Source organism: Crocuta crocuta, unplaced genomic scaffold (assembly GCF_008692635.1).
Source record: "Crocuta crocuta isolate KB4526 unplaced genomic scaffold, BGI_CrCroc_1.0 scaffold473, whole genome shotgun sequence".
Classification (NCBI taxonomy): Eukaryota; Metazoa; Chordata; class Mammalia; order Carnivora; family Hyaenidae; genus Crocuta; species Crocuta crocuta.
The window spans coordinates 243,685-256,215 of record NW_027527941.1 but is presented as its reverse complement, the minus strand read 5'-3'; the positions used below and the strand labels follow the sequence as shown (position 1 = coordinate 256,215).

Sequence of the window (12,531 nt, the reverse complement as noted above, 5' to 3'; positions counted from 1 at the left end):
TCCCCTCCTCTATAACTACCACTGATCAAGGCCTGGGCATCACAGGAATCATTGTCCTCTTACAGCATCTGGTTCTTAGTAACACACAGGAATTCAATTCAATCATGAAGATGAAATGGCACTTCCGTCATCCTCAGAATCCCACCAGGTTTGCCAATTCCTTATCTCTATGACTTTTATTCATCAGATGATGCGACAAAGCTCTGCCTGTGACTGTGCAGTCCTGAAAAGGGAGCCACTTCAGGTTCCCACCTTACACTGGAAAAGGATCTTCATATTTTCTTACTTTCTATCCCTTTCCTATAGTATTTAATCACATGAGATAGGTTAACATTGGTGATGGGATAACACTTCAAGCTGTAGAATCCATGGAAATATATTAAAAACAGTTGTTTTATTAATTAAATGTATTAAGATCACACATAGACGAAGTTATGCATGTCCAGTCCCCTCTATTAGCATACTTCAATATCCAGAATGCAAGCCTTAAGAAAGTATTTTGTTGATAAAATGTTGTGGGAATACAGACTTCCGGGCCTGAGGTCAGAGGTGAAAAGTGTGTATTTATAATTGTATGCTATTTTGGGGAAGAGTTAGTTATGCCCTTTCGAATCGCTCTGAGTATGTCATCATTTCAACCCCATCAACTGATATTCTCTAACTCTTGCTGTAGTGAAGATATACCAGTGTTTCACTGAATTTCCACCTTTTTTTCCTTAAAGACAAGCTGGGAAATTATTTTATTTATAATATTCAACAAGATTTTTAGCTTTAATACAGGTAAAAGAATGATGTTTGGAATACCATTTCAAGAGAACTTGCATCAATATTTCCCCACCACCACCATCTCCACGTAGATTTTCTCTGTATATGGGGTATTATGTTGTCCTTCATCTTCCATGGAGAACGAGGTATGAGTCATACCTAACAAAGAAAGGCATGTCATATCTTTGATGCACAAATAATCAGCCACATAATTTTCCAAAGCCTCTCAGAATAGATGCATTTTGGAAGTATTTTGAGAAGAGAAATACACTAATATATTCTAGCCAAAAATGTCTGAGAAGGTTGATGTGGCAAAAAGCAGAGCAAAGACGGAAATTAATGATACCTATGCAATAATTGATCTATTGAGGGTCACCTGGGTAGTTCAGTTGGTTAAGCATGAACCTTTGGTGCAGGTAGTGAACTTGCAGTTCGTGAGTTCAAGCCCCTGTCGGGCTCTATGCTGACAGTTCAGAGCCAAGAGCCTATTTTGGACTCTGCCTCCCACTCTCTCTCCCCATTCCCGTATCCTGCAGTCTCTCAAAAATAAAAAGCATTTAAAAGATTGATCCAATTAATCTCTTAAGGCATAATAGCATATACATTGTGTTTAACCTTGTATTAGTCCTTATCATCAGTATGTTGACAAATGTCTGAATACAGTCTGATGCACTACTTTCTAGTGTGGATTCGGTAACGCTTATTGACATCTGATGTTCAGTAAAATATTTTTCCAAATATTTATATCCTTCAAGTGACCTTCTTTCATGCACTGTCTGGGGTTTGCTAAAGCGTACATTTAATTGAAGGCCTTTCCTCATTCATTATGTCTGTACAATATAAATCTCATGTGAACTTTTGGATATTGATTAACGATCAAATTGCACTTATAAGCACTACTTCTTTTTCCTGTGCATGTTACATTCTATTCTGTAAGTTAGCTATGATATGGAGCAAGTCGTGAGGTCCAGCTATAGGATGGGCACATTCTTTACCTTTGTAATGTTTCTCCTCACCATAAAGTCTGTGATGCCGAGTAAGGTTGAGCAGTCATAAAGGGTTTACACTTTCTTTACAGTTTAAGTTTTTTCTTCAGTACGAATTCTGCGATGTAGAATGAAGCTTCACCTCTGATGAACAGACTTCCCAAAGTCTTTATATTTGCAAAATCCTCCCCAGTATTCAGTCTCTGATCAGGAGTCAGCATTTAGCATTGCTTCAAAGCCTGGCCACACTCTTTAGTATTCAGTGGTTATTCGCTAGGATACATTTTCCTATGTGATGTAAGGAGTGAGCTGTCCACAAAAACGTTTCTCACATTCCTTAAATTTGAATGATTTGCTCCAGTATGAATTCTGAGATCATGAGAAAATTTTGATTGAAGACTGATGAAAGACCTAATTACATTCTTTACATTGGTTTCTATCAAGGTTTCTGTCAAGTATGAATTCAGTGCTGTCGACTAAGGTATAAGGGTCAGTTAATAATCTGGCCATATTCTTTACATTTGTAGCATTTCAATCTTATGAATTTTGTGATGTCTAATAAGGTGTGAGTGTTGGATAAAGGCCTTGCCACATTAGTTGCATTGGTGAGATTTCTCTCCAGTATGGATTCTGTGATGTCTGTAAAGGTTTGAGGCTTGGTTAAAGTCCTTACCACATTCTTTACATTGGTAAGGTTTATCACCAGTATGGATTCTGTGATGTATGTACAGTTCTGACCTGGACTTAAAGGCTTTTCCACATTCTTCACATTGGTGAGGTTTCTCTCCAGTATGGATTCTGTGATGTATGTACAGGTCTGACCTGGACTTAAAGGCTTTTCCACATTCATCACATTGGTAAGGTTTCTCCCCAGTATGGACTCTGTGATGTCGATTAAGATCTGAGGGCCATTTAAAAGCCTTTCCACATTCTTTACATTGGTAAGGTTTCTCTCCATTATGGATTCTGTAATGGTTGTAAAGGGTTGAGATGTGGGTAAATGCCTTAGCACATTCTTTACATTGGTAAGTTTCCTCTCCAGTATGGATTCTGTGATGTCGATTAAGAGCTGAGTGGTTCTTAAAGGTCTTGCCACATTCTTTACATTGGTAAGGTTCCTCTCCAGTATGGATTCTGTGATGTCGATTAAGAGCTGAGTGGTTCTTAAAGGCCTTGCCACATTCTTTACATTGGTAAGGTTCCTCTCCAGTATGGATTCTGTGATGTCGATGAAGGTTGGATGAATTGTTAAAGGCTTTGCCACATTCTTTACATTGGTAAGGTTTCTCTCCAGTATGGATTCTTTGATGTTCATCAAGGATGGAGAGCGACTTAAAGGCTTTGCCACATTCTTTACATTGGTAAGGTTCCTCTCCAGTATGGATTCTGTGATGTCGATGAAGGATGGAGGATTGGTTAAAGGCCTTGCCACATTCTTTACATTGGTAAGGTTTGTCTCCAGTATGGATTCTGTAATGGTTGTAAAGGTTTGTGATTTGGGTAAAGGATTTGCCACATTCTTTACATTCGTAAGGTTTCTCTCCAGTGTGTGTTTTGTGATGCTCATTAAGGGTTGAGGATCGAATAAAGGCCTTGCCACATTCTTTACATTGGTAAGGTTTCTCTCCAGTATGGATTCTGTGATGGTGATTAAAGGCGGAGTACCAGTTAAAGGCTTTGCCACATTCTTTACATTGGTAAGGTCTCTCTCCAGTATGGATTCTGTGATGCTCCTTAAGGGTTGAGGATCCAGTAAAGGACTTGCCACATTCTTTACATTGGTAAGGTTTCTCTCCAGTATGGATTCTGTGATGTCGATGAAGGATGGAGGATTGGTTAAAGGCCTTGCCACATTCTTTACATTGGTAAGGTTTGTCTCCAGTATGGATTCTGTAATGGTTGTAAAGGTTTGTGATTTGGGTAAAGGATTTGCCACATTCTTTACATTCGTAAGGTTTCTCTCCAGTGTGTGTTTTGTGATGCTCATTAAGGGTTGAGGATCGAATAAAGGCCTTGCCACATTCTTTACATTGGTAAGGTTTCTCTCCAGTATGGATTCTGTGATGTCGATTAAGAGCTGAGGTCCAGTTAAAGGCCTTGCCACATTCTTTACATTGGTAAGATTTCTCGTTAGTATGGATTCTGTGATGGTTGTAAAGGGTTGAGATGTGGGTAAAGCACTTGCCACATTCTTTACATTGGTAAGGTTTCTCTCCAGTGTGGGTTTTGTGATGCTCCTTAAGGGCTGAGGATCGAATAAAGACCTTGCCACATTCTTTACATTGGTAACGTCTCTCTCCAGTATGGATTCTGTGATGTTTTTTAAGGACAGAAGGCCGGTTAAAGGACTTGCCACATTCTTTACATTGGTAAGGTTTCCCTCCAGTTTGAGTTCTGTGATGTTCGGTAAGAGGTGAGTGTTGGGTAAAGGCCGTCCCACGTTTTTTATGAATGTCAGGTTCCTCTCCAGTAAGGATTGGACTATGTCCATTTACTGATGAGCCATCAATCAAAGTTTTACCACTTTCTTCACATTTGTAAGGTTTACCACATTCTTCACATTTGTAAGGGTTGTCTCCAGGATGCGCTCGCTGATGTTGAATTTGTGCTGAGTGCCAGCTGAAGACTCTGCCACCCTCCTGGCAAATGTAACCTTTCTGTCCAGTATGGATTGTCTTATTTGTATGCAGTCTTGATGACTGGCTAAGCATGTTCCCAGGTTCATTGCATGTACATGCGTTTCTTCCCGCATGAATCCTCTGATGGTCACCAACATTGGAGGACATGTTAGGAATTTGTCCACATTCATTGTATTTACAGGGTTTCTCTCCCAAATGTATAGTCTTATGTGCAATAAGATTGGTACTTTGAATAAAAACCTCTTCATTATTATTATCTTCATAATGGTTCTCTGGAAAAGGAGTCCCCAGGTGTCTTTGATGCCAATCAGTCTTCCCAACCTTGTCCCAGCCTATCACTAAGTGTCCATTCTCAAAGGCACTATGTTGATATATATCCACTGACACATTTTGAAAAGAAGTTTCCATGAACGTCTTTGGAAGAAGGCTCTCGTTAGCATTTGAAGATACTGCTGAAAGGTAACGAATGAAAGTAAAATCATTCTACTTTCTTTTTTTAAAATTTTTAATGTTTTATTTATTTCTGAGGGAGTGAGAGACAGTGTGAGCAGGGTAGGGTCAGAGAGAGAGGAAGGTACAGAATCCGAAACATGCTCCAGGTTCTGAGCTGGCTGTCAGCATAGATCCTGACATGGGGCTCAAACCCACGAATGTGAGATTTTGACTTGATTCGAACTCGGTTGCTTAACCAACTGAGCCACCCAGGCGCCTCTTCACTCTCTACTATCAGATGAATACAATGAGAATTTCTTATACTCAAAACTGAAAAAACTTTACCTTAAGGGGAAAATAATCATTTTTCTTCTTTTTCTTTTAATTTTTATCTACTTTACAGTTTATTTCTTTTTTGACAGAGGGAGGGAGAGCATGAGAGGGGGAGGGGCAGAAAGACAGGAAGACATAGAATCTGAGGCAGGCTCCAGTCTTTGAGCTGTCCGCATAGAGCCTGATGGGGGACTCAAACCCTCAAGTGGTGAGATCGTGACCTGAGCTGAAGTCTGACACTTAACTGACTAAGGCACACAGGCACCTCAAATCATTATTTTTTCTACATCACTCAGATTGTATCTGAATTTAATCCCAACTAATATTTTTACAAAGTTATTGTTGGCATATTTTACAATTTGATGGCGTTTCTTTGTTTAGAAATGAAAAGTTCTGGGGTTACTGGGTGGCTCCAAGTGTTGGGCATCTGATTCTTGATTTCAGCTCAGGTCATCATCTCTTTTTTCGTATGTATCAGCCCCACATCCTGCTCTGCACTGATAGTGTGGAGCCTGCCTGGAATTCTCTCCTCTCTGTCCCTCATCCACTCACTCCATATTTCAAAATACATGGGGGGAAAAAATAAACTTAAAAGAAACGAAAATTTTTTGCTGCCTTGACTCTAAAAAATGGATTATATCCTTAAATTCTGCATAATAATGTCTGTTAAGTGCTTATTTCATAAGGGCTTTCGTTACAGCTTTCCGTGGTTGATATTAATGAATACACTTTACAATTTTCCTGTGCAGGAAGACATGGCAGTAATTCAAACTCTGCCTTTTCTCATGAGTGCACGGTCAGAGATAGTATTATGGCAACAGGGGCGTGTAGGGGGCTCAGGAGGTCCAATATCCAACTGTGGCTCAGGTCACGAGTTCGTGGTCTGTGAGCTGGAGCGCAGGGGCGGACTCTGTGCTGTCAGCTTAGAGCTAGGAGGATGCTTCAGATGCTGTGTGTCCCTCTCTCTCTGTCGTCCCTTGCTCCCTCTGTCTTTCAAAATAAACATTTCAAAAGATTTAAAAACAATTTGACACAATAAATCATAATGCAATCTCATATATAACTACTCAGAAAGTGAGAAAACATGACATAGTCAGAGGAACTTTATATGATACACGACAAAATTATAAAGTGATTCAATTATTAAAAAATAATGTTAACAATTGAGATTTTTATTATAGGTTGCAAGTTTTGAATTCTATTTTTTTATTTTTTTTTTAAATTTCAGAAACAGAGATGGCATGACCAGGGGAGGGTCAGAGAGAGGAGGAGACACAGAATCTAAAATAGGCTCCAGTCTCTGTGCTGCCAGTCAGCACAGAACCCAACGTAGGGCTCGAAACCATGAACTGTGAGATCGTGACCTGAGCCGAAGGCAGACATTCAAGTGACTGAGCCACCCAGGTGCCCCTGCAGGTTTTGAATTCTACATGTTCTATCTCCCCTATTATATTACTTTATGTAGAAATTCTAGGGAAATAATCAGAAATTTAAATTATTTTACCATCGAGGAATGGGACATATAGAGTGGAAATTTCTTATTTTAGTTAATACCATTGATAAATGAACTTTTCTTTCTTTTTCTAAGCTTCGTTAAATTTATTTTGAAAGAGAGAGATAAAGACCAAGTAGGGGAGGAGCAGAGAGAGAGGGACACAGAATTTCAAGCTTGCTCTGTGTTGTCATCACAGAACCCTGTGTGGGACTCAAACTCACTGAATGTGGGATCATGACTTCAGCTCAACTTAGATGTTCTGCAAAGGATCCACCCAGGCGAGGTAAAAACTGAGCTTGTGAAGTGAAATTAAGTGTTAGATTTTCTCATCTTAGGGAGGTACTTTAATATCTGATGAAATGAGTGGGTCTCAATTTTGTACAATAAACACTAAAGCCTCGGCAAGATGGCGGAGAAGTAGGGAGCTCTGTACTTTCACTCGCGCCCATACATCACACAGAAAAGATCTGAAGCCACAGGAAACCTTATGAAACCCAAGAGATTGGGAGAAAAAGGACACAGAATCCACTGAGAAAGCCTTCTAACGTGAGTGCGAATTGGGGAAGATANTTTGAAAGAGAGAGATAAAGACCAAGTAGGGGAGGAGCAGAGAGAGAGGGACACAGAATTTCAAGCTTGCTCTGTGTTGTCATCACAGAACCCTGTGTGGGACTCAAACTCACTGAATGTGGGATCATGACTTCAGCTCAACTTAGATGTTCTGCAAAGGATCCACCCAGGCGAGGTAAAAACTGAGCTTGTGAAGTGAAATTAAGTGTTAGATTTTCTCATCTTAGGGAGGTACTTTAATATCTGATGAAATGAGTGGGTCTCAATTTTGTACAATAAACACTAAAGCCTCGGCAAGATGGCGGAGAAGTAGGGAGCTCTGTACTTTCACTCGCGCCCATACATCACACAGAAAAGATCTGAAGCCACAGGAAACCTTATGAAACCCAAGAGATTGGGAGAAAAAGGACACAGAATCCACTGAGAAAGCCTTCTAACGTGAGTGCGAATTGGGGAAGATAAAATCGGGCCAGGATCAGAGACTCCAGGGTCGGAGGCGATCCCCCACTGCAGGGAGTGAGAGGGGAAAAAGAGAGAGTGTGAAACAGAAAAACCTCCGCTCGGGGCATAGAAAGACCGTGTGCGCCAAATATCTGCGCACCAGGTCCCCTCGGGCCAACTGGTCCCTGAGGGGCTGAGCACACAGACTGCTTCTTTGTGCTGCTCCTGGCGGGCTGGACTTCAGAGTAGTGGCACACCTGCCGCCATTGTCCCCCCGCGGGCTTGGGCCCCTGGAAGGGCCGCGCGTGGACACCGAGCGTCCGCGCTCCTGGCGGGCTGGAGCTCTAGAGGGAAGGCAAAGAGCTAAAGACTGGGAGATTTGCCCACGAGTTCGTGTTTCAGGTGACGAGACACAGAGGGACCTGGTTTTCCGCACTCCAGCGGGCTCCACCCACCCGGCAGGCAAGCCCCGCGCATGCGCGCCAGCCCGACCCAGAGAAGGAAGCAGCAATTCTGACGCCACCCCCAGAGCTCGGCAGTGGGCCTGGAATTGCCCCGAGGGGGGTGCTGGGAAGTTGTGTCTAAGGCAATTTCAGCGGGGTTCGAAGACTGGGATTTGGAGACTGGGACTGGCCTGGGTTGAAAAGCGCAACCAACATTGGCTGCGCCCACGGTACAGGGAGTTTACACGCCCAAAGAAGCGAGGTGCAGCGCTTGGTTCAAGAAGGGACTGGAGCGCCGTCACTCCCCTCCCCGCAACCGCCAAGGCAGAACTCCCACCTGACGCATTGGATCACGCACGCCACACCCATCCCTGCTTGAGAGCTGCCTTCCGCCCTTTTTTTTTCTTTTCTTTCTTTTTTCCCCAGAACACTGACCTGATTAACTCTGGTCACTGGCTTATTTAAACAATCACATTTAGTCCATTCTGTAAATGTAAATTCTACACCTACCGACATTTTCAGCTCTTTCTCTCAGGAGTAATTAGACTATATAGTTTCTCTGGATAACACCAGCATCCTTCTCTCACCTCTCCAACCATATTCCACCCTTTAGCTCTTTGAAAAAAGCTTCTTATCCCTTCTGCCTGTTCATTCTATTTCCAGTTTTGCCTCATCCCCGCCCTGTCTTCTCTCTCTCTATGCTCTTCAACCAGCAGTGCATAGACACGGCTATTTAACTGTAGATGGGAGATCCGGTTATATGCTTTAAACCGTTCTTTGTCCATTGGTTTTCTTCTTTTTTCCTTTTCTTTTCTCCTTTTTGACCCTTTTATGTATTTTATACTCTCTATTATTCACCCTCCCTCCTCCGTCTTTTCTCTTAACTTTTTCGTTTTCCCTCTCGGTTTGCATATTAGTTGAATTAGTCTGTGCGTTTGTGTGCTCCTACTCCCTGTGTGTTTGTGTGTTTCCTTCTCCAGGGCTACCTCATGAAACAAGCCAGAGTACACAAGGTGCATGGTCCCAAATATCACTACAGGTAGGAAAATAAAATAACCAAGGTCCCAACAACAGAGACTGAGAGATAGCATTCAAAAAACACTCTCTGAAAGGATAGGCCCTGGACAGTCAAAGAGTCTTCTTGGATACAGCAGCGCTTATATGTGCAGAGAGCATAACAAGTCTTTAAAACTAACAAGAGCCAGAAAGCTAACTAAGATGACGAAACAAAAGAGCTCTCCTCCAAAGAAACTCCAAGAAGAATTGACAGCTAACGAACTGCTCAAAACAGATATAAGCAGCATAACTGAACAAGATTTTAGAATAATAATGGTAAAATTAATAGCTGGGCTTGAAAAAGGCATAGGAGACATCAAAGAATCTATGGCTACAGAGAGAATGGAAAATAAAAATAGGCATGAAGAATTTTAAAATGCGATAAATGAGATACATAATGAATTAGAGGCCTCCAATGCACGGATTGAAGAGGTAGAAAGGAGAGTAAGTGATTTAGAAGACACCATTATAGAAAAACAAAAAGCTGACAAAAAACAGACAAACTGATCCAGAAGCATGAAAGAAGAGTTCAAGAGCTCAGCGATATGGTCAAACGCAACANAACTTGACAATAACCTATTTGTAAAAAAAGACTAAAGCCTCCATATACTGGAAACCATGCACGAGATGACAGGCGATTATCTGTCCCCAGCGTTCCCGGGATTTCTGCACCAAACCCCGATGTGCCTCCCACTACCGTGACACACTTCTCACACAAGGCAAACACTCAGCCATGAATTAACAGACTTCCTCAGAACTACAGAGATTTCCCCAAACCCTCAAAGCAATGGAGAACCAATGAGATAGGGGGGCCCTCACTGTGGATGTGAAGGATCTTTGGTGGCACTGAAGGTGAATCCTTAGAGAATGTGGGGTGTGTGGGAAAGCCATGTCCGTTCCTGTGTGAGAGGCAGAGACATGAAACTAGGTTTCTCAAACTAATTTCCATTCAAGAAGGGCTGCTCAAACCACATTTGTAAGGTTTATCTTCCTCTATCACACTGGGACCTCATCTCTGTCATCTGCTTCCTTCATTCCCACCTACCTGGGTATGAGGCTGCTGTGTCCTTTCTCTTCACATCCCATAGTTCCCTCTTTTGTTCCAAAAAGATGACCAGGACCGGCTTTGACACAACAAGACCTGTTTGTTAGAACAACGGGATAGAAGTATTGCTGGAGATTCTACCTTTCAACCCAGTATTGGCCTCAGTAGAGAAGAGAGGACATTCTAGAATTCTGGAACATCATGACTAAATAATCATGCCCAGCAGTCCCTTTGGAAAACAGGGGAGATTTCCAAGGTTCAGATCATGATCTCCACTTCCGAGTATTACCACTACCATAATGGGTAGAAATTCGTATTGAGGATGGAAATACCATTTAATGCCACCCAATGTTTAGAATTGCCGTTAATCTAAGAAATGATGATGATACTCTAAGGAAGGGAAACCTCACCTGAAAGGAAACATCAAGATTTTTCTCTACACCTATGAACCTCTACTTCCTTCCCTTACTGTAGGGATTTGAATCTCAGTCATGCCAAGAGAAAGATTCTAAGAGACAGTCTTCAAAGGCAGGAACAAACCCCTGAGTGTGGGTTGGGAAATCTAGAAGGAGTTGTCCTCACCCAAGAAGAGGAGGTGTCCATAGTTCTCTAACATCACGTCTCTGTACAGATCCCGCTGACTGTGGCTCAGGCGTCCCCACTCCTCCTGAGAGAATTCTATGGCCACATCCCTGAAGGTCAGCAGTCCCTGCAACAAACACCACAGTTACCAAGTGGACACATGAGGAGGTCATAATGGTACCAATGGTACCTATGAGAGAAAGTTAATGTCACCAGCTGAACCTCACGACAGAACCTTCACTGCTTACCTGCCTTCGCTCACCGACCTTAGTCCCTCATTTTAGTAGCCTCTTATTTACACCTCCCGTTTACTTCAAGCAAAACACCCCACGGACACAGTGTCCTGTGGTGGAAATAGAAAGTAACCAAAAGAAGGTAATGACTGCCCTGAAGAACATCTTAAAAGGCTCATTTTGAGCTTAACCCCTGACTCCCATCTATGGAGATAAATATCAGAAAAAAGCATGGAGTCAGGATAGTTACCATTATCTCATTATATACATTTTTAAATGTTTCTTTCCTCGAAGAGAGAGCACAAATATGGGTGGGGCAGACACCAGAATTCCCTCCAGGCTTCATGCTCAGCAAAGACCTTGAGTTGAAGATTGATTTCAAGACGGTGAGATCGTGACTTAAGCCTAAATCAAGAGTCAGAAGCTGAAGGGACTGAGCCACCCTTTTACCGCATTATAATACTAAAATCTCCAACCAAGGAGGAGCACAAATGTCATTTACTGTGTAACATACAGAGAATGTATGGAACTATTATCCGAAGTCTCATTGTCCACCTTATCCATAGCCTCTCCTTTCGAAATATCCACCTTAACTTTAAATACAAGGAAACCATTCTGAGGTGCCTCACTGGCTCAGTTGTCTGACTCTTGGTTTCAACTCAAATCATGATCTCACAGTTTGAGTTCTAGCCCTGCATCAGGCTCTGTGCTGATAGTGAAGACGCTCTCTGAGGTTCTCTCTCTTCCTCTCTTCCCCCCCCGCCCCCAGCTGCCCTCTCTGTCTCTCAAATTTTTAGAAAAATTAAAAACAAACAAACAAAAAAAGGAAAAGATCCCCCTTCCTCTGAGAGTCTCTGGTTGGAAGTTATACCCTGTGATCTCCTTATTTCCTGTAAATCAATTTTCCTTTGTCTCACATCTCCACCTGATACACTTTTTTAGGATTCACCAAGGACTAATCTCCTGTTTGTTCAATTATATTAGGAGAACTAGTTCTGACTTAGAGGAGTCTCTTGCTTTTTGCAGTAAGACAGTTTGTAACACAGTATTATGCTCTTAGATATTTTTTGAGTTATGAACCAAATAGATAGTGTGTTTATTCAAGAGAATTTGTGAAATGAATGGATCAACAGAGGCATACACATTTTTGAATCTGGTATTTATATCATGCAGTACATGAGGTGTCAGTTTAAAAAGAAATTTTGTGACGATTTATTTTTGAAAGAGAGGCAGAGCAGGAGCAGGGAGAAGCAGAGAGAGCAAGGGAGACACAAAATCGAAAGCGGGCTTTAGGTTCTTAGCTGTCAGCACAGAGCCCAATGCGGGGTTCAAACTCACAAACCAAGAGAACATGACCTGAGCTGAAGTCTGATGCTTAACCGACTGAGCCATGTGCTGTCTACTTCTTAATGGAAAGTGTTGGTGAGTTACAAATATACTTGCATATTCTTCCATGAATAAGAATTCACAACAGTGCATTGGAGATCTTGTTAAAATGCAGATTCTGTTCA

The 12,531-nt window shown here is 41.9% G+C and overlaps 1 protein-coding gene across 1 annotated transcript; it reads right to left on the bottom strand.

The window, feature by feature from the left end:
- Window positions 1-2,344: 2,344 nt before the first annotated feature.
- On the bottom strand, window positions 2,345-10,821 carry LOC144221838 (uncharacterized). The gene is made up of 3 exons (XM_077752364.1): window positions 10,788-10,821; window positions 10,206-10,301; window positions 2,345-4,131 (listed from the first exon to the last, which is right to left on the bottom strand). Exons 1-3 carry the CDS (start codon window positions 10,819-10,821, stop codon window positions 2,345-2,347), a joined length of 1,917 nt encoding a protein of 638 aa, XP_077608490.1.
- Window positions 10,822-12,531: the final 1,710 nt, after the last annotated feature.